The 23,165-nt window shown below is 43.7% G+C and overlaps 1 protein-coding gene across 4 annotated transcripts in view; it reads right to left on the bottom strand.

Annotated features, from left to right (window-relative positions):
• HERPUD2 (HERPUD family member 2) overlaps positions 1 to 23,165 on the bottom strand; it is a 102,278-nt gene that overhangs the window by 31,002 nt on the left and 48,111 nt on the right. For all 4 annotated transcript variants that reach the window (XM_073630523.1, XM_073630524.1, XM_073630522.1 and 1 more), the window contains one exon: positions 15,847 to 16,004. In XM_073630523.1, coding sequence (XP_073486624.1) covers positions 15,847 to 16,004 — 158 coding nt within the window. The remainder of the gene's footprint in view (positions 1 to 15,846; positions 16,005 to 23,165) is intronic.

Genomic DNA, 23,165 nt, shown 5'->3' with positions numbered 1-23,165 from the left:
TGCCAAAGTTCTTTGTGCAGACCCGTCTAACAACAGATACATCTTCCGGGACATCTTCCAGACACCCAACACAGTGGCTTCAGAGACTGCAAGTAATATCTTATATTCGTACCCTCCCCTCTCTATCGGACATTCTAGCAACACATGTGGTCCCCCAACTTTACACCTTATTGCTCAACGCTGCTTCTTCTAAACTCCCACCATACACACAGACCTGGGAATCAGAGCTAGGTCACTCTATTTCCCTTGTGAATTGGCAAAATGCTTTACTTTGACACATAAGCTCTCTTTAGCCACTAAGACTCAGGAAAGGGTTTAAAGCGGGGGTCCACCTATCTATCGTTTTTTTTTTTTTGAGTTCATTCACAAACTTTTCTTCTCAGCATTACATACTCACATATTGTGTGTAATATGTCCGTCTGTGTCAGATTTTGTCAGAAAGAATAACTTATATTATTCACTGCAGGCGGTTTCCATCTTCATTGTGGGCATTTGAAGCCCACAAGCATTTATTTCCTGGATGTGGTGAATGCTGTGCTCTCAGCATTCACCGCTCGTTCCCACACATGCTCAGTGGCATCCTGGGAAGCCTGAGACTAGCTCCCAGGAGTCTGGGAGAGGCTAGAAACACGCCTACTCCCACGGGAGGAGAACCAGGAAGTGCAAAGAAGAATAGAAAAATAAAAGGTAATTATGGCGATTTAAATTTTTTTAAACGGCGTGTCAGCATCTAGGCAAGGAAGAGAATACATACAGATATTGTTCAAAATTTGGGTGGAACGCCGCTTTAAGTTGGTGACAAGATGATACAGATGCCCCTCGCTGTACAACATTTCAACTCGTCATTACCAGACACCTGTTCATGATGTATGATCTCCAAAGGTACCTTGCTCCACATCTGGTGGGATTGCCCTCCTGTAAAGAAATTCTGGCAAACAATCTTTGACTTGTACTGCAAGCTGATGGCGACCTCTATTCAAACCTCACCTGAGGTAGCCCTTTTGTCTATGCTCCCTGGACCTCTCAAAACTGTAAAGAAACATATACTACGACACTTGCTGGCTGCGGCCAGAGTTGTGATTCCCTGACACTGGAGATCAACAATCATGCCTTCCCTAGGGGATTGGGCTACTGAAGTGGACCGCATTGGGGACCTGTAACGTCTGTTGGTTCAGGAAAGGATGAGCAATTTTCCCTCACCTGGACCTCATGGTCCAGGTTCTGTTATTCCTCTGAGTTTATCTCGTGGGATGAAGGTGACCAGGATGCCAATACCTCATTAGTTAGAGTGTATCTTATCCCTAGTCCTTCTGTCTTCTCTCTCCATTCCTTCCCTCTTTTTCATATATTCACCTTTAGATGCTCTTCGAGAAATTGTTACGTTACATTTCTCCATCCCATTTTGACAGTATGCGATCCCTACAGCATACCCTTCTCTGAGAGTAATAGTTTTAGTGTACTTCACAACGTCTTAATGATTTCTGTTCAAATGACACCCAAGATGTTGATGTTGGTGCTTTGTACCTCTAAACTTGTCTTGTTTTTCTATGTTATACATAGTTGCTGACTTTAAGATCTACATTTCAGAGACTACCTTTAACTGCTAATTGCGCGGTCATGCAATGCTGTACCCAAACGAAATTTGCGTCCTTTTCTTCCCACAAATAGAGCTTTTTTTTGATGGTATTTGATCACCTCTGCAGTTTTTATTTTTTGCGCTATAAACGGAAAAAGACCGAAAATTTTGAAAAAAAATGATATTTTCTACTTTTTGTTATAATAAAAAAATCCAATAAACTAAATTTTAGTCATACATTTAGGCCAAAATGTATTCGGCCACATGTCTTTGGTAAAAAAAAATGTCAATAAGCATATATTTATTGGTTTGCGCAAAAGTTATAGCGTCTACAAACTAGGGTACATTTTCTGTAATTTACACAGCTTTTAGTTTATGACTGCCTATGTCATTTCTTGAGGTGCTAAAATGGCAGGGCAGTACAAAACCCCCCCAAATGACCCCATTTTGGAAAGTAGACAGCCCAAGGAAATTGCTGAGAGGCATGTTGAACCCATTGAATATTTATTTTTTTTGTCCCAAGTGATTGAATAATGACAAAAAAAAAAAAAAATATTTACAAAAAGTTGTCACTAAATGATATATTGCTCACACAGGCCATGGGCATATGTGGAATTGCACCCCAAAATACATTCAGCTGCTTCTCCTGAGTATGGGGATACCACATGTGTGGGACTTTTTGGGAGCTTAGCCGCGTACGGGGCCCCGAAAACCAAGCACCGCCTTCAGGATTTCTAAGTTTCGGAGGCCATGGAATGCCCAGGTGGCACAAAACCCCCCCAAATGACCCCATTTTGGAAAGTAGACACCCCAAGCTATTTGCTGAGAGGCATATTGAGTCCATGGAATATTTTATATTTTGACACAAGTTGCGGGAAAGTGACACTTTTTTTTTTTTGCACAAAGTTGTCACTAAATGATATATTGCTCACACAGGCCATGGGCATATGTGGAATTGCACCCCAAAATACATTTAGCTGCTTCTCCTGAGTATGGGGATACCACATGTGTGGGACTTTTTGGGAGCCTAGCCGCGTACGGGGCCCCGAAAACCAAGCACCGCCTTCAGGATTTCTAAGGGTGAAAATTTTTGATTTCACTCTTCACTGCCTATCACAGTTTCGGAGGCCATGGAATGCCCAGGTGGCACAAAACCCAAATGACCCCATTTTGGAAAGTAGACACCCCAAGCTATTTGCTAAGAGGCATGGTGAGTATTTTGCAGCTCTCATTTGTTTTTGAAAATGAAGAAAGACAAGAAAAAACTTTTTTTTTTCTCTTTTTTCAATTTTCAAAACTTTGTGACAAAAAGTGAGGTCTGCAAAATACTCACTATACCTCTCAGCAAATAGCTTGGGGTGTCTACTTTCCAAAATGGGGTCATTTGGGGGGGTTTTGTGCCACCTGGGCTTTAAATGGCCTCCGAAACTGTGATAGGCAGTGAAGAGTGAAATCAAAAATTCACGCCCTTAGAAAGCCTGAAGGCGGTGCTTGGTTTTCGGGGTCCCGTACGCGGCTAGGCTCCCAAAAAGTCTCACACATGTGGTATCCCCGTACTCAGGAGAAGCAGCAGAATGTATTTTGGGGTGTAATTTCACATATTCCCATAGCATGTTTGAGCAATATATCATTTAGTGACAACTTTGTGCAAAAAAAAAAAAAAAAATTTGTCTCTTTCCCGCAACTTGTGTCACAATATAAAATATTCCATGGACTCGACATGCCTCTCAGCAAATAGCTTGGGGTGTCTACTTTCCAAAATGGGGTCATTTGGGGGGGTTTTGAACTGTCCTGGCATTTTATGCACAACATTTAGAAGCTTATGTCACACATCACCAACTCTTCTAACCACTTGAAGACAAAGCCCTTTCTGACACTCATTGTTTACATGAAAAAGTTATTTTTTTTTGCAAAAAAATTACTTTGAACCCCCAAACATTATATATTTTTTTAAAGCAAATGCCCTACAGATTAAAATGGTGGGTGTTTCATTTTTTTTTTTTCACACAGTATTTGCGCAGCGATTTTTCAAACGCATTTTTTGGGGAAAAAACACACTTTTTTAAATTTTAATGCACTAAAACACACTATATTGCCCAAATGTTTGATGAAATAAAAAAGATGATCTTAGGCCGAGTACATGGATACCAAACATGACATGCTTTAAAATTGCGCACAAACGTGCAGTGGCAACAAAATAAATACATTTTTAAAAGCCTTTACAGGTTACCACTTTAGATTTACAGAGGAGGTCTACTGCAAAAATTACTGCCCTCGATCTGACCTTCGCGGCGATACCTCACATGCATGGTGCAATTGCTGTTTACGTTTGACGACAGACCGCCGCTTGCGTTCGCCTTAGCGCGAGAGCAGGGGGCGACAGGGGTGCTTTTTTTTTTTTTTCTTTATTATTTTTTTGCTTTTTTATCTTATTTTTAAACTGTTCCTTTCATTTTTTTTTTTTTTAATCATTTTTATTGTTATCTCGGGGAATGTAAATATCCCCTATGATAGCAATAGGTAGTGACAGGTACTCTTTTTTGAAAAAATTGGGGTCTATTAGACCCTAGATCTCTCCTCTGCCCTCAAAGCATCTGATGACACCAAGATCGGTGTGATAAAATGCTTCCCCAATTTCCCAATGGCGCTCTTTACATCCGGCGAAATCTAAGTCATAAAATGCTCGTAGCTTCCGGTTTCTTAGGCCATAGAGATGTTTGGAGCCACTCTGGTCTCTGATCAGCTCTATGGTCAGCTGGCTGAATCACCGGCTGCATTCTCAGGTTCCCTGTTGAGACAGGAGAGCCAGAGAAAAACACGGAAGACGGTGGGGGGGGGCATTCCCTCCCACGGCTTGTAAAAGCAGTCTAGAGGCTAATTAGCCGCTAGGATTGCTTTTACATGAAAGCCGACCGCTGGCTGAAAAGAATGATACCAAGATGATACCTAAACCTGCAGGCATCATTCTGGTATAACCACTCAAAGTCGTGAATGGCGTACCTGAAGACAAAAAAATAGTTAACAATAAAGCACAGTAAACGGTAAAGTATAAAAAATTGCATACCTGAAAAGCAAACATGATAAAACATAATAACAATAAAACATTGCAGAATAGAATACAGTAAAAAAGAGCAGAACAAGCGAGAGAGAATAGAGAGAGAGAGAGCAATAAAACGACAACTATTTTTTTTTATTTTATATATATTTTTTTTTTTTTTTACACTTTTTTTGTAACTAACTTTTATAACGGTAACCGGTTCCAGGTTCGGGTCTCTCAAAATGCGATGGCATCTTGGGAGACCCTGTGAAAGTGTGCCTAGTCTGTGCAATGCTGTACCCTACGCTAATACTCAACTAATGAATGGTAGCGTTCAAAACATTCACCAATGCAAAGACCAGGATTGTCAGGACAGGAGGGACAATAATAGAGGGTGTCACGCCTATATTCGCGCTTGCTGCAGACACGACATCTTTTTTGGGGGTTCGTTGGGTAGGGGTACTCGGGAGGACATAAAGAAAATGCCTCTCATGCAGCCGACTGCATTTGGTTGGGGATGTGAATGGGGGAAGTACGGGCGCTGCAGAAGCGGTGGGTTCCCAATTAGGATTGGCGAATGCAGCAGGAAGGGCACTATGGGCACGACGGGCCTGTGTTTGTCTTCTTGGTGGCAGCGGGACACTACTTGTGCTTGCCACCTCACCAGCTTGAACTGCACTTATGGGACTCGCCACGTCACCAAGTGTTACTGCAGTGCTGGTTTGACTACGACCGGGGTGTACTAGGCCGCTGGCGCTTGCCAGTTCAATAAAAAGCTACCAAAAAAACTGTTAGCGATCGCAGGGATCAGGCCTGACTCTGCGAATGCTGCAGTTATGCGTTAAGTGTTTTGTAAGTGACAGTGATCGATCGATACTGCACTTGGGTGGGCTGGGCCGGGCGGAGGGGCAAAATGCAGGTGCTAGCAGGTATCTGGGCTGATCCCGCTAACACTGCGTTTTTGGGAACCCTAAACTGCTGGGGACGCCAGTATAGATCTGATCGGATCAGATATTGATCCGTTCAGATACTATACCACTAAGGGAGGTGTACGGTGCGTGCGTGGGTGTTAGCGGTACTGGCGCTAATCTGACGCTGCTTGGGGCTGGTGCTGGCCAGTTCACCAAAATGCTACCAAAAAAACTGTTAGCGATCGCAGGGATAAGGCCTGACTCTGCGAACGCTGCAGTTATGCGTTTAGTGTTTTGTAAGTGACAGTGATCAATCGATACTGCACTTGGGCTGGGCCGGGCGGAGGGGCAAAACGCAGGTATCTGGGCTGATCCCGCTAACACTGTGTTTTTGGGAACCCTAAACTGCTGGGGACGCTAATATAGATCTGATCGGATCAGATATTGATCCGATCAGATACTATACCACTAAGGGAGGCGTATGCTGCGTGCGTGGGTGTTAGCGGTACTGGCGCTAATCTGACGCTGCCTGGGGCGACGCATATCACCGCCGGGCGATCAGGGGGCTAAACCTTTATTCGGTAATAAACGGCGGGTGCCCTGACACTATAAAAAATAAACAAACTAACCAGCGTCACCCGTAACAGTTATACGGTGATCAGTGGTGAAAGGGTTAACTAGGGGGCCATCAAGGGGTTAAAACATTTATTCGGTAGTATATGGGGGTCCCTGTCGCTATAAAATGCTGACGGCGAACCTAAATATTTAGGTCCCTAACTAGCGTCACCAGCGACACTAATACAGCGATCAGAAAAATGATCGCTTAGCGACACTGGTGACAGGGGGTGATCAAGGGGTTAAAACTTTATTAGGGGGGGTTAGGGGGGTATCCTAGACCTACAGGGGGGTAATACTAACTGTCCCAACACTGTAACTGTCACAAACTGACACCAATACAGTAATCAGAAAAACAAAAAAAAAACAAAAAAACTGCTGGTGTCAGTTTGTGACGGGGGGGGGGGTGATTGGGGGGGGATCGGGGGGCGATCGGGGGGGGGATCGGGGTGTTTTGTGTGCCTGGCATGTTCTACTGTGTGTGTGTAGTGTTGTGCACTCACATACCTGTCTTCTCTCCTCGGGCCGGAACGGAAATTACCGTACGTGCCACCTTGCCGACGTAAATCGGCGTGAGGCGGTCGTCAAGTGGTTAAAAAAATTAATAAAAAAGAAGTTTATGGCGCAGCACAGTGTACGTTAAAACGCAACATGCCAATGCATGTCAATGTACATGCCTTTACCTGCATTTAATGCACACATTTTGATGTGAATGGACCCTAAAGGGATAGACAAAAGGTATCTGACTAACTAATTGGGAGAAAAGAGGATCAGGTCCACATCCCCAATACAATATGTAAAAACAAAGTTCCTCAAAAAAATGGGACTTTAAGGACCATGGACACTCAGAGTAGAAATTTTTTAGATAAATTACAAATTTATTACAAACAGTAAATAACATCATACAACGTGGGCAAAACTGAAACACATGATGTAAAGAAACAGTTCACAAATAGATAGATGTTAGAGGCCCAAACCATTTCAACAAGTGAGCTAAGGGTCTTCTTCGGGGAAAAGGAATGGACTGAGGACTTCCAGATGAATACAAGCAATCTACCATATTAATATAAACATAATTTCACATGGAATTCAAAGTATCACATATTTTGTAAACTAATCATCTTGGTCATTGTCTATAGACATAGAACAGAAAAACATAAATGTTGGCATCAGTACTGACCTCATGTGTTACGTGTTTCCAACAATGGAGATCAAACGCTCAACAGAGATAGGAAAAACAGAGATGCCCAAATGGCGTCAAGCAAGCCAGAGCAGGATGGAAGTAAATCATGTCCAGGTGGGACCCTCCTGTCTCTGAGAACTACCTCCCAAAAGGGGGGCCAGAGCAGTCGCAGGATGACAGACCAGCAGGGATCTGAATGTAAGACAGAAAGATGAAAACAGGGTAGTAATGTAATGAACTAATGCACAAGATAAACTAATGCACAAGATAAATGGACGCTCATTAGAGTTGACCACATATCTAAATACAAGCTCTATGGGTGGCGTGCTGCGTCGTCCGCCCACTGACCCAACCAATCAGTGGGCGGGCGATGCAGCACACCGTGCCGTCACATGATCAGGGGCGGCGTCTGCTCTTGATGTCATTCGCTGTGTTTTTCCGCGTTGGCATCATCTGCGGGTGGCGCCACAGCTCAACGTCACCACGACCACACACACCTGTGTCGGCAGCGTTGCGCGCTGCCGGCTCAGGGGGGGGGGGCCCATGGAGCGTCATAGATGGATCATCGCAGGCGAAGCATATTCACCACACCCCCTTCTCATCATGGCCCCTATATAAATCTGTCAGCTCAGTATGGTCTTTTCTTCATTCCGGAGACATAGGACATCGCTGCACCTGTGACACTCTCTAGGCAAGATCTAGGGCCAGCATATTTTTTGACACCTCTGTACAATGATGGGGTAATTTTACCCTCTTTGTAATATTAATGCTGGGATAAATTTCCCTGCATCATATAAATGCACACTATATCAGATTTTTTGCTCTTAGGTTCACTGCTGGTTATCTATTTAGCCAGCTCCCCTATATCAGGGGAATCAACCTTCAAATATGGGATGTCTCTATGGTTCCATCTACGGCGGAGCCTTATTTCAATACTAGTGGCCACTGTTAGGTGATGTGTGTCTGTGAAAGAACTTTTGCACTGCAAAATTCAATCTACAAACTTCGAAGGGATAGGTATGTGTATTTAGATATATATGTTCAACTCTAATGAGCGTCCATTTATCTTGTGCATTAGTTTATCTTGTGCATTAGTCCATTACTCCCCTGCTTTCATCTTTCTGTCTTACATTCAGATCCATGCTGGTCTGTCATCCTGTGACTGCTCTGGCCCCCCTTTTGGGAGGTAGTTCGCGGATACAGGAGGGTCCCACCTGGACATGATTTACTTCCATCCTGCTTTGGCTTGCTTGACGCGATTTGGGCGTCTGTTTTTCCTCTTCTGTGTTAAGCATATGATCTCCATTGTTTGAAACACATAACACATGAGGTCAGTACTGATACCAACATTTATGTTTTTCTGTTCTATGTCTATAGACAATGACCAAGATGATTAGTCTACAACAGGGCTCAAAAGTCCTGAGCCACTAGCCAGGCCTTAAGAGTTACTCGCCACCAGTTGCCCCACCCAACCTCTCTCCTGCCCCACCCCTAAGTCCACCCCTAAACACGCCCTTGTAAATTATCTCATGAAATTACACTGTTAAATGTTTTAAGCAGAATTAAGTTCCAAAAATAAACGACAACTTTAACAATATTAGCATAAAGCATATCAGTACCCATCAAATGCAGCCTCACTGTGTCCGTCAAATGCAGCTTTATGGTGTCCATCAAATGCAGCCTCACTATGCCCACCAATGCAGCCTCACTGTGCCCATCAATGCAGCCTAACTATGTCCATCAATGCACTCTTATGCCCTGTACACACGGACGGATTTTCCGATAGAAAATGTGTGATAGGACATTGTTGTCGGAAATTCTGACCGTGTGTAGGCTCCATCACACATTTTCCATCGGATTTTCCGACACACAAAGTTTGAGAGCAGGATATAAAATTTTCCGACAACAAAATCCGTTGTCGGAAATTCCGATCGTGTGTACACAAATCCGACGGACAAAGTGCCACGCATGCTCAGAATAAATAAAGAGATGAAAGCTATTGGCCACTGCCCCATTTATAGTCCCGACGTACGTGTTTTACGTCACCGCGTTTAGAACGATCGGATTTTCCAACAACTTTGCGTGACCGTGTGTATGCAAGACAAGTTTGAGCCAATATCCGTCGGAAAAAATCCTAGGATTTCGTTGTCGGAATGTCCGAACAAAGTCCGACCGTGTGTACGGGGCATTACTATGCCCATGAACGCAGCCTCACTGCCCGTTAATGCAGCCTCACTGTGCCCGTGAACGCAGCCTCACTGTGCCCATGAACGCAGCCTCACTGTGCCCGCAGCCTCACTGTGCCCCATCAATGCAGCTTGATTGTAACCCATCAATGCAGCTTTACTGTGCCCCATCAATGCAGATTTTCTGTGCCTCATCAATGTAGATTTTTGGTGCCCTATTAATGCAGCTTTACTGTGCCCCATCATCAGTAGAGACTCACCTGGACTCCCCTGGATGGATCACACACACAACGGGGATGTCCCGCTGTGTGTCAGGGAGCTGGCTGGGTCTGTGTTCGGCGCTCGGTGTAACAAGGTCCTACCCCCCTAGACCGGCTCGTTTCATAGGCAGAACACTGATACTATCACACGAGCCGGTCGGGGGGGGGGGGGTGGTACCTTGTTACACCGCACGCCGAACACAGACCCAGCCAGCTCCGTGACACACAGCGGGACATCCCCACTGTGTGTGTGATACACAAGACAAAAAGGAGCAGAGAGAGAGGGAGGGAGGGGAGCGCTGCAGCCTCAGCTCAAAGCGGCGTCAGAGCAGTCCGGTCCTGCCGCTCTGTGTCCTCCGGCTGACAGTTTCCTGGCTAATCGCTTCAGCCAGGGAACGGTCAGCCTGGTCCACCCCGCTCCTCACTCGCCCTGCATTAAATTCCACTCACAAATTGCGAGCAGGCGAGTGGAATTTTTGAGGGCTGGTTTACAAAATATGTGATACCTTGAATTCTATGTGTAATTATGTTTATAGGAATAATAGGATTTTTTAAAACAGCTTACCTGTAAAATCCTTTTCTTTGAAGTACATCAGGGGACACAGAGCCATAGTTACTATGTGGGTTATAGGCCACCTTCAGGTGATGGACACTGGCACGCCCTAAACTAAAAAGTGCACTCCCTATATAACCCCTCCCACTACTGGGAGTACCTCAGTTTTGTAGCAAAGCAATACACGTGTATACCAAGAAAGGAGGGACCTCTGTGTCCCCTGATGTACTTCAAAGAAAAGGATTTTACAGGTAAGCTGTTTTAAAAAATCCTATTTTCTTTTCATACATCAGGGGACACAGAGCCATAGTTACTATGTGGGATGTCCCATAGCAATGCTAACTGAAGGGAGGGAGTTGTAGGGCACCAAGAGACTAGAGGACTCATGCTGCAGCCTGCAGTACACTGCGCCCAAAGGCGATATCCTCATAATCTTTAACATGTACTTGATAGAATCTGGTAAATGTATGGATTGAAAGCCAAGTTATGGCCTTGCAGATCTGAGCCATGGCAAGAGGCACTAACAGCCCTGGTGGAGTGCGCTTCAATATTAAAAGGAGGAACCCATTTAGAAATAGTAGATTTCGATGATACCTCTCCTCTTTTAGGACTGTCTGGAAACACAAACAAAACATCTGTTTTATGAATCTGAGCAGTCACTTTCAATAGACCTTGACCGCTCTCACCACATCAAGAGAATGTAGTGACTTTCTTCCACAGAAACGAGGTTCTGGAAAAAAATTAAGGCAGAACAATATCCTGGTTTAAATGAAAACCCGATACTACCTTCGGTAGGAATTCAGGATGAGGCCGCAATACAACCTCATCCTTATGAACAACCAATATGGCTCTTTACAAGAAAGAGCAGCCAACTCCGATACTCTTCTTGCAGAAGATATGGCAATCAAGAAAATAATTTTTTCCCTCCGTCAAGAGAACCAAGGGAATATCTCCGTATTGGCTCAAAAGGCTGCTTCTGTAAGCCGACAGGACTAAAATTAAGTCCCAATGGCTCAGGGGTGACCAAACTGGAGGATTAATCCGCGTTACCCCCTGAATAATAATAAAGTTAAGAACCAGAGATTGAGAAGCAAGTGGACTTTGAAAAGAAAGAAAGACCGATAAGGTCGACATCTGGCCTTTGATAGTACACAAGGCCAGCTTTATTTTTAATCCTATCTGTAGGAATTCAAGGATCCTACCTATGACATATTTCCTGGGGTGCCAATCCCTGGATTCACACCAGGAGACATATGCCTTCCAGACTCATTAGTATATGACACTGGAGGCTGGCTTCCTAGCATTAACCAAAGTAGAAACTACTGAAGCTGACAGCCCACGGTCTTATTTTAGAATGTGGGTCTCAATAGCCAAACTGTTAAACTTAGCGTTTGTAAGGAAGGATGGAATACCGGACCTTGCGAAAGAAGGTCTGGCCACAGTGGTAGGGACCAAGGGTCCCCTACCACCATCCTTATGATCTCGGGAAAACCAAGATCTCCTGGGCCACAAGAATCGCCTCCTTCCCTTCTTGCTTGATCCTGCGAAGAAGGCGCGGAAGGAGAACAGGAGGGAAAGCATAGATCAGTGAAAACTGATCCCATGGAAATACCAAGCCATTTGTTTCGTATGTCATCGGATCCCTTGTCCTTGACACAAAGTTGTCGATCTTGTTGCTAGACCCGGACGCCAATAGATCCACGTCCGGAACTCCCCATCCTTGGCATATTGACAGAACGATGCCGGGGTGAAGAACCATTCTCCCAGAAACAATAGTTGGCGACTCAAGCAGTCCGCCTGCCAATTCTCCATTCCTGGAATGAAAATTGCTGCTAGACAAGGAATGTTGCTTTCTGCCCAAGACAGAAAAAATAATTAATCTCTTTCTGGGCCGCACGAATTCTCATGCTCCCTTTGTGATGGATATAAACCACTGCTATGGCATTGTCGGATTGGATCCTGACAGGACAATTTTATAGTCTGAGCGTCTAGGCTTCCAGGGCCAGGCGCACTGCCCGAATCTTCTAGAATATTGATGGGCAAGGTCATCTCTGATCTGGACCATGTCCCTCGGACAGACGCTTCTTCCAGGACTGCTCCCCAGCCCAAAGGGCTAGCATCTGTTACCACTTTCTAGGTAACCAGTAGAAAGGATCTTGTTTTTTGCAGATTCTTGGATATCGACCATCAATTGAGGCTCTGACGCACTTTGGCGGATAAACGCAACGGGAAGTTCAGAGTTTGGATCTTCTTGTTCCAAGTTGACAGGATACTGTTTTACAGCAGTCTTGAATGGAATTGCACATAAGGAACGGCCTCGAAGCCGCCACCATCATTCCCAATAAACACATGCAAAGATAAATAGAGGGATTTTTTTTTGTTTTGACCCACCAAATCAGTTCCTTTAAGGAACCGGTTCTTTCCTGGGGTAAAAATACCCCTTAGTGGACTGTATCTATAAATCAGCCCTAAGTACTGCAATCTCCTTGATGGTTTTAAGGAGGATCTTACTAGGTTGAGGATCCAACCCAAGTATTCCAGGTAGCTGACTGCGGTAACCAGACCTTGGTTTAAACAGGCTACCGATTGACCTATCAAGAGTAGATTGTCTAAGTAGGCTAGTATCGTTATACTTTGAGCCCTTAACCTGGCTAAAGGAGGAGCCAGGATCTTTATACACACTTGAAGTGCGGTAGCTAGCCCAAAAAGGTAGACCTATAAACTGGAAATGAAGATTTTCTACCTCGAAGCGTAGAAATTTCTGGTGAGCGAGGAAGATCGGCACATGAAGACAAGCATCCTTGATGTCGATAGACTCCAGAAGTTCTCCCCCTTGTAGGAAGGAGACTACTGATTGGATAAATTCCATGTGAAGAGAAAGACTTCTTTTTCTCTGGATCCTTAGGAACGTTTGATCTGAGAAAAAACGAGGAGACGGGAACTCTTGGAACTCCAGATTGGAGCTATTGAAGTCCCTCATTCATCTTCCTGTCAGATCCATGAGAACTGCAGAAGAATTCCCCCTACTGAGCTAGCGGGGTGCCTCCTGATAAGGAGGCTACAGTATATTGTAGGTTTTCCTCCCCAAGACCTCTTTTTGTCCCTGAGGTTAACCCTGAACCTGATGGCGGAAGCCATCGTGACTGCCTGGAGGCTGATGCCCCTGGCACAAAAGAAGGAGCTTTTAAAAATTAAAATATATTTACTCCTTTACTTAAATGGAAAAAAGGGGGTACTTTTCCCACTAGAATTTCTTTGGATGAATTATCCAAACAACCTCAATTAGGTGTTCTACCGCAAAAGGAAGACTAGCCAGGAGTTTCTGCATGAAAGGAAGTTTATCCTCCGCTGATGTGCGTCAGCCAATGACAGCTGATCATGTGATGTAAACAGAGCCGGTAATCGGCTATTTTTCCTCCTCGCGCTGACAGCGTGAGGAGGAAAAAAAAACCCGATCACCGGCGGCCGTGATCGGGACATCAGTCCCGATCACGGCGATCTTATAACACAAAGCAATAGGCAGCAGTGCTGCCTACCAGTGCCCACCAGAGTCACCCATCAGTGCCCACAGTGCCATCAATCAGCGCCACCCATCAGTGCCCACAGTGCCACCCATCAGTGCCCACAGTGCCATCCATTAGTGCCCACAGTGCCACCCATCAGTGCCACCCATCAGCACCCACATCAGTGCCACCCATCAGCACCCACATCAGTGCAACCTATCAGTGCCCATCAGTGTCACCTACCAGTGCCCATCAGTGCCGCCCATCACTGCCCATCAGTGCCACCCATCCGTGCCCCCCATCCGTGCCCCCCATCCGTGCCGCCCATCCGTGCCGCCCATCCGTGCCGCCCATCCGTGCCGCCTTATCTGTGCCCATCAGTACCGCCTTATCTGTCCCCATCAGTGCCGCCTTAAATGTGCCTATCAGTGCCGCCTTAACTGTGCCTATCAGTGCCGCCTTAACTGTGCCTATCAGTGCCGCCTTAACTGTGCCTATCCGTGCAGCCTATCAGTGCCCACCAGTGCCGCCTCATCAGTGCACATCAATGAAGGAGAAAAATTACCTGTTTGCAAAATTTTATAACAAACTATTAAACATGATTTTTTTTTTTGTTTGTTTAGCAAAAAATAAAAACCCCAGCTGTGATTAAATACCACCAAAAGAAAGCTCTATTTGTGGGAAAAAAATGATAAAAATTTCATTTGGGTACAGTGTTGTATGACCGCGCAATTGTCATTCAAAGTGCGACAGTGCTGAAAGCTCAAAATTGGTCTGGGCAGGAGGGGGGTTTAAGTGCCCAGTAAGCAAGTGGTTAAAGGAGACATTCATAAGAAAATTCAAAGGGATTTCTTAGAAAACTCCACTTACCTTTCCCCGCCGCAGAGTTTTCTGTGGTAAACCAATAGACACAATCTTCACCCTTCACAGTGGGTTCCGTTAAACCTTCAGGAGCTGGGGACCCTAGAGGGAACCCGCTATCCTGGACCTGCAATAGCACCATGCCAGTAAAACTTTATGGCCTTACTACCAAAAAGTACTGGATCCCAGGGTCCAGCTCTCTAAAAAGAGAAGCATTCACAGGCAAAACCTCGTTTCTTCGGATACGAGGCCCGGGTACCATTCAATTTGGCCCCCCAAAAAAAGACACTTTTTTTGGATCCGGTCAGCATGGCTAGCCCCAGCAAGGATTGCTCCAGTGGAGCTCAGCACAGCACATCTTTACTCATGACCAACACCTTAGACACTGGCGAAAAAACTGAGGTACTCCCAGTAGTGGGAGGGGTTATATAGGGAGTGCACTTTTTAATTTAGGGCATGCCAGTGTCCATCACCTGAAGGTGGCCTATAACCCAAATAGTAACTATGGCTCTGCATCCCCTGATGTATGAAAAGAAATTGTAGATTGTTTGTATTCATCTGGAAGTCCTCAGCCCATTCATTTTCCCTGAAGAAGATCCTAACCTCACTTGCTGAAACGCGTTGGATTTCATATGTCTCCCCGAGAGTTGGTTTGGTCCTTTTCCCATCTATTTGTGGACTGTTCCTTTACATAATGTATTTCAGTTTTATCCATGTTGTATGATGTTATTTACTCTTTGCAATAAATTTGTATTATTTTATATAAAAAATTTCTACTCCTTTGGGCGTTCATGGTCCTCCAAAGGTCCCATTTTTTGAGGAACTTTGTTTTTACAGACCCTAAAGGATGGCACTATTAACATTTTTGTTGTTAAGAACAATATTGTTTTTTAGGGGGCATTCTAAAAGCACACTATGGTGCTGAGGAAGAAACGGCTCTGTCTATTATACTACAGAATTCACTGGGCAGTGAGGTCAAACTCTGGTGTCTATTGGACTACACAAGATAGATCCATTGGAGGTAAGGGTATCAAAATGAAAGTTGTTAGTTCAATGTCTACAGCACGACTGAAGATTTAATTTTGTGACTTATCTTTTGCTAAAAAAAAAAACATTAAATAGACAAAAAAATAAACAGCTGATTTCACAATCCTAACTTACTGCTGTCTGTTGTATGAAAAATAGTCATGCATGGTATTGGTGGATGTGTGAGAGGCATGGCGGTGTCTCAGGCTCTCCTCGTTTCTATGGTTTGATGATGTGGACGGCATATCCTGACTTGTAGATACAGGGGAAGCGGATCCTGAGTGCTCTGAGCCCTAAAAAAAAGAAGGAAAAATGTGGGGTCAGAATTAACTTATAGTCTGCAAGATTTATAAAAGGAAAAACTTGACACATATTGACCAGAGAAAATGGCCCATAAACCTGCATGCAAAAATTACTAAAAGGTGAATTACTTGCAATGTTGAGTCTACCTTTTATGTACATGTACAAATATCCCATCGGATGGCAAAATCACCCAGCAGTGTTTTTATATTGCCACTTGTTGCCCAAAGACTCACAGTCATCGTATGCTATTCTTACCATCCTAGTTCTGAAAATACTATATGATGTTTAGTAGGCTGACAAAGAGAATGTATTAAATGGCATGAAAAGGTCAATTTGCCATTTAAGACCAAAATAAATAATCAGCTTTCATTTGGAAACATGCACCTGAAAATGGCAGAATATATAGAGATATATATGGGTTTGTGTTCATATATATATATATATATATATATATATATATATATATATATATATATATATATATATATATATATATATATATATATATATTAGGGTTGTCCCGATACCACTTTTTTAGGACCGAGTACAAGTACCGATACTTTTTTTTTAATGTCACGTGACAGTTTTTTTGGGGTTTTTTTAAACAGTGTTTTCTTTTTTTTGGGGGGGGGGGGGTGAACGGTGTATGTGTGTGTGGTTTTTTTTTTTTACAATTTTTATTTTTTACAATAATATTTTTTTTATTCTTTTTATGTTTTTTTTTTAATCAGCCCTGTTGGGGGGCTTTGGTGAGATATCAGGGGTCTTAACAGACCTCTGATATCTCCCCCTTGAGACAGAGAAAGAGACAGAGGATAGAGATTCCCCAGTCCCTTTCTCTGCAGCCTCAGCTGCACTGAGAATGAATGGAGAGAAGACAGCGGCTCCTCTCCATTCATAAACTGACACATCGTAATCACAGGAGATTACAATGTTTCAGTTATGTGAATGGAGAGAGTCAGCTGACTCTCTCCATTCACACAGCGGAGAGAGACAGCAGAACGGAGGGGGACAGAGAAGGAGAGAGGAACGGAGGGGGACAGCAGAGAGACACAGCAGAACGGAGGGGACAGCGGAGAGACACAGCAGAACGGAGGGGACAGCGGAGAGACACAGCAGAACGGAGGGGACAGCGGAGAAGGACAGAAAAGGAGAGAGGAACGGAGGGGACAGCGGAGAGACACAGGGAAGGAGAGAGGAACGGAGGGGGACAGAGGAACGGAGGGGGTATGGAGGAGGATGCAGTGACAGTCAGCGGTGAGCGATCATCGCTGTATGTCACTAAAGCTGCTGAAAGCCCCTGGGGGAGAATCTTGTAACTCCCCCACGCGCCGATCACAGCTGTCTTCTAGGTATCGGGAGAAGCATCGGGAGCATTTGCCCGAGTACAAGTACTTGGGCAAATGCTCGGTATCGGTGCCGATACTAGTATCGGTACAACCCTAAATATATATATATATATATATATATATATATATATATATATATATATATATAAAAAACACAAACCCATAGGTTTCACTGTAACTTCATTTTAAGGCAGCTTCAGATCATATTTTCCTTGGCACAAACATCTAACACAGAATACACACATTATGTAGCGTGTAATAAAGGAATATGCAGTGATAAGTATTGGAATCACTCCCTTGCCACAGCCGTGAATATTTGAGAACAAAGGAAAACAGCTAAAGGTTCGGACTTTAAAGGCAATTTGGACCACATAAATTGTAAAAAGAAAAAAGATATTTTATTTGTACAGTGGGGATAGAAAGTTTGGGCACCCCAGGTAAAAATGTGTATTAATGTGCATAACGAAGCCAAGGAAAGATGGAAAAATCTCCAAATGGCATCAAATTACAGATTAGACATTCTTATAATATATCAAAAAAAGTTTGATTTTATTTCCATCATTTACACTTTCAAAATTACAGAAAAGAAATAAATGGTGTCTGCAAAAGTTTGGGCACCCTGCAGAATTTATAGCATGCACTGCCCCCTTTGCAAAGCTGAGACCTGCCAGTGTCATGGATTGTTCTCAATCATCGTCTGGGAAGACCAGGTGATGTCAATCTCAAAGGTTTTAAATGGCCAGACTCATCTGACCTTGCCCCAACAATCAGCACCATGAGTTCTTCTAAGCAGTTGTCTAGAAAACTGAAACAGAAAATAGTGGACGCTCACAAAGCTGGAGAAGGCTATAAGAAGATAGCAAAGCCTTTTCAGATGTCAATATCCTCTGTTCAGAATGTAATTAAGAAATGGCAGTCATCAGGAACAGTGGAAGTTAAAGCAAGATCTGGAAGACCAAGAAAAATATTAGACAGAACAGCTCGCAGGATTGTGAGAAAAGCAATTCAAAACCCACGTTTGACTGAACGATCCCTCCAGAAAGATCTGGCAGACACTGGAGTTGTGGTACACTATTCCACTATAAAGAGATACTTGTACAAATATGGTCTTCATGGAAGAGTCATCAGAAGAAAACCTCTTCTACGTCCTCACCACAAAAATCAGCGTTTGAACTTTGCAAATGAACATATAGACAAGCCTGAGGCATTTTGGAAACAAGTTCTGTGGACCGATGAGGTTAAAATAGAACTTTTTGGCCGGAATGAGCAAAGGTACGTTTGGAGAAGAAAGGGCACAGAATTTAATGAAAAGAACCTCTGTCCAACTGTTAAGCATGGGGATGGATCAATCAATGCTGTGGGGTTGTATTGCAGCCAGTGACACAGGGAACATTTCACGAGTAGAAGGAAAAATGGATTCAATAAAATTTCAGAAAATTTTGGATGGTAACTTGATGCCATCTGTGAAAAAGCTGAAGTTAAAGAGAGGATGGCTTCTACAAATGGATAATGATCCTAAACACACCTCAAAATCCACGGGGGATTACATCAAGAGGCGTAAACTGAAGGTTTTGCCATGGCCTTCACAATCTCCTGACCTCAACATTATTGAAAATCTATGGATAGACCTTAAAAGAGCAGTGCGTGACAGACAGCCCAGAAATCTCAAAGAACTGGAAGACTTTTGTAAGGAAGAATGGGCAAAGATACCTCAAACAAGAATTGAAAGACTCTTGGCTGGCTACAAAAAGCATTTACAAGCTGTGATACTTGCCAAAGGGGGCAGTACAAGATATTAACTCTGCAGGGTGCCCAAACTTTTGCAGACGCCATTTTTTTGTTTTCTGTAATTTTGAAAGTGTAAATGATAGAAATAAAATCTAACTTTTTTTGACATATTATAAGAATGTCTATCCTGTAATTTGATGCCATTTGGAGATTTTTCTATCTTTCCTTGGTTTTGTTATACACATTAATACATATTTTTACCTGGGGTGCCCAAACTTTCGATCCCCACTGTATATAAAAAAATTGCAAGAGCAAGACACAAAAACATAGAAATTAAAACATGCCATCGCATACGCGTAGAATACAACGCACAGGGGCTCACTTATCTGATACTGTGTAAAAAAACTATTTTTACAATAGCTGGCCATTGCGGCCTGTATTCTATGCATAAGTGATGGCATGTTTTTCATTTCTATGTTTTTGTGTCTTGCTCATGCAATTTTTTATATTGTTATGTACAAATAAAATATATATTTTTTTACAATTTATGTGGTCCAAATTGCCTTTAAAGTCCGAAGCTTTAGCGATTTTCCTTTGTTCCCAAAGGAATATGCAAATCATTTTTCTTTACAAATAAGTAAGATGAAGATGGATCAAAAGACACAAGGTGACTGATCTGGTTAGGGTGAGACATACAACACTCTAAGCCTGGGGCCAGCCTAAAACTGTCGTTGATAAATATTCCCTTTAACAATGGAACTAAATGACCACATATAATACAAACTGTGTAAGGCAAAATATGCCTTAGGCCCCTTCTACACAAAACGAACTCCGCCTGCTCAGCGGGGAATCTTTCCGCTGATCCCTGCTGAGCAGGCGGATGGCTGGTCCGTGTCCACTGCGCATATGCAGAGTGGACACAGACACAGCCCACTCCCTTCTATGGGTTGGTCAGATGTAAATGGACTGCCTGTCCGCTTACACCCAACTGCCATTCAATTTGATTCGCTAGACAGATGGGGAACACCATCTGTCTGTTTTTAGTGGATTGGATTGGATGTTGGCGGGCATAAACGGACACATGTCTGCTTACATCCGCCACTCCAGAGAGAATAATGGAGGGTCCAATCAGGTCCACCTGAGAAACTGACAGGCAGACCCGATCGCTCCATGTGAAGGGGGCCTTATACAGAAACTGCAAAAATACAAAAGATGCTCAGGGGAATTTAGTCATGCCCTAACATATTTCTGGTGACATGGCCCTTTTAGATGGCCTGCGCCAGATTTTAAAAATCCCTGTCACCCATTTCTGTAGATTTACCGACACTTTTACAAAGAAGTTGCACTATTACTGCACCAAATTCAAAAATGATTAGCTCCAGTTCATAGAAAAACGAAACTAAAAGGTAATTAAGACCAACTCTAAGTTGGTCTTAATTAAGCTGATCTCGGCCGCTGCTGAACCCGTCGTGATTCGAAGCGCGTATAGCCGGCCTAAGTTGGCATACAGAGACAGGCAGGATACCTGTCTCTATACGTTCTATAGCAGGCTGCATATTTGCTGCTGCTACCTCCTCTGCTTCCCACCTCTCACTGGTTCTAAGAAGACTGTCAACATCACAACTGACATCCACCTAGCAAACAGTGTTGCTGACAGTAGGAGCCTAATGGGGAAGCTGAAGGACTAGTTCCCCAGCAGGTCCACTCTTCCCTTGTGATTGACAGCAGGCAGTGGTGGATTATATAGAAAATGGCAGGCTGCATTTTGGCTATGGACCCACCCATTGCTTGCTGTTAATCACAAGGGGAGTGGATCTCATGGGATTAGTGTCACTGAATTCTCAACAGGCTTCACCTACCCAACTTTAAAAATCCTCAGCTACTGCACTGTCTGTATGACAGCTGCAGTAGCAGGAGGGAGCTCAGCTGTAAGGAGGATGGAGTGTCCATATGGACACCCTGGTCTCAGTGCACCTCATCACCAACAGGTACATAAATCAGTCACCTCAATATTTTTTGAGCAGTCATGATGAGTGTCATAGCTGTATCCAAAAGATGTTTTATTTATTTTTACAGAACAATGTACAGTGCGAGAATTTTGAATGTAAAACAAACAGAAAAACTGTGCTTCAGGACTTGTCAGTCAGCAAATGTTGCAAAGGACTGGTAAAAAAAAACCTCTGATACCTGGACCAAAAAAGGAATACGGGGCAAAAATGTTCAATATACACAAGTGCTAAGCAAAGCCCCAAAATTGGAAAGGGGTTGCCCCATATGATGGCACTGATGCTACAGCCTTTTTTCTCTTCAATGCGTTCCCCCGTGTCCCTGTTCTCGACTGAGGAGATAGCTGAACCACAGACCAGTAAAAGGGGACTAACATGAGAGCTGGGTGTACTATAATAGGATTTTTATAACAGCTTAACTGTAAAATTCTTTTCTTGGAGTACACCATGGGACACAGGGCACCATAGTAATTACTATGTGGGTTATAGACCACCTTCAGGTGATGGACACTGGCACATCCTGAACAGGAAGTTGCCTCCCTATATAACCCCTCCCACACCGGGAACACCTCAATTTTTGTAGCAAAGCAATATACATATACCCCAGAAGAAGAGGGACAGGACCTCTGTGTCCCATGATGTACTCCAAGAAAAGGATTTTTACAGGTAAGCGGTTATAAAAATCCTATTTTCTTTATCGTACATAACGGGACACAGAGCACCCTAGTAATTACTATGTGGGACGTCCCATAGCAATGCTATTTAAGGGAGGGAGACACAACCTGTAGGGCGCCAACAAACTTGAGGACTTATACTGCTGCCTGCAGCACACTGCGCCCAAAGGCGATATCCTCATGCCCTTTTTTTACATTGATAAAATCTGGTGAATGTATGGAATGCAGACCAAGCTGTGGCCTTGCAGATCTGAGCCATGGAGGCTTGGTGATGCACTGCCCCAGAAGCATTAACTGCTCTAGTGGAGTGCGTTTTGACATGAAAAGGTGAAATCTTACCTTTTAACCATTAGGCCTGAATTATACTTGCCGAATCCACTTAGCAATAGTGGATTTCAACGCTGCCTGTTCCTTCCTAGGATCCTCTGGCAGCATAATAAAACATCAGTCTTTCAGACCTGAGCAGTCGTCTTTAAATAGACCTTGACCGCTCTCACTACATCAAGACAATGTAGTTCTCTACCCTAGAACCTGGTTTTGGAAAAAAACGATGGTAGGACAATATCTTGGTTTAGGTGAAAACCTAAAAACCACCCTAATAATAAATATGGCTTCTTTACAGGAAAGAGCAGCCAACTCCAATGCCCTCTTGCAGAGGGTATAGCAACCTGAAACACTATTTCCCTTGTCAGAAGGATCAAGGGAGTATGCTGTGACAGTTCACAAGGCTGTTTTTTGCAATACCGGCAAAAAACTAAGTTCAAGTCCCAAAGGTTCAAGGGTGGTCTAACTGGCGGAATAAGCCGCCTTACCCCTTGTATAAAAACCCCAGACCAAAGACTGTGAAGCAAGCGGTCTTTGAAATAAGACCGATAAAGCCGAGACTTGGCCCTTAATATTACTCAAGGCCAGCATCATCTGTACTTGTAGAAAAAACAGGAATTCTACCTATGTTATATTTCCGAGGGTGCCAACCCTAGGATTCACACCAGAAAACATAAAGCCTCCAGAGTCTATAATATATGACTCAAGAAGCTGGCTTCAAGGGTGGTCTAACTGGCGGAATAAGCCGCCTTACCCCTTGTATAAAAACCCCAGACCAAAGACTGTGAAGCAAGCGGTCTTTGAAATAAGACCGATAAAGCCGAGACTTGGCCCTTAATAGTACTCAAGGCCAGCATCATCTGTACTTGTAGAAAAAACAGGAATTCTACCTATGTTATATTTCCGAGGGTGCCAACCCTAGGATTCACACCAGAAAACATAAAGCCTCCAGAGTCTATAATATATGACTCAAGAAGCTGGCTTCATTAATGAAGGTAGAAATCACTGACCAGGAGAGATGACGTTGCTTCAGAATGTGGGCTTCAATAGCCAACCCCTCAAACTTAGCA

The sequence above is a fragment of the Aquarana catesbeiana genome, linkage group LG05 (genome assembly GCF_042186555.1).
Source record: "Aquarana catesbeiana isolate 2022-GZ linkage group LG05, ASM4218655v1, whole genome shotgun sequence".
NCBI lineage: Eukaryota > Metazoa > Chordata > Amphibia > Anura > Ranidae > Aquarana > Aquarana catesbeiana.
Note: the sequence above shows the minus strand (reverse complement) of the source record. Positions and strands in the feature narration are given on the sequence as shown.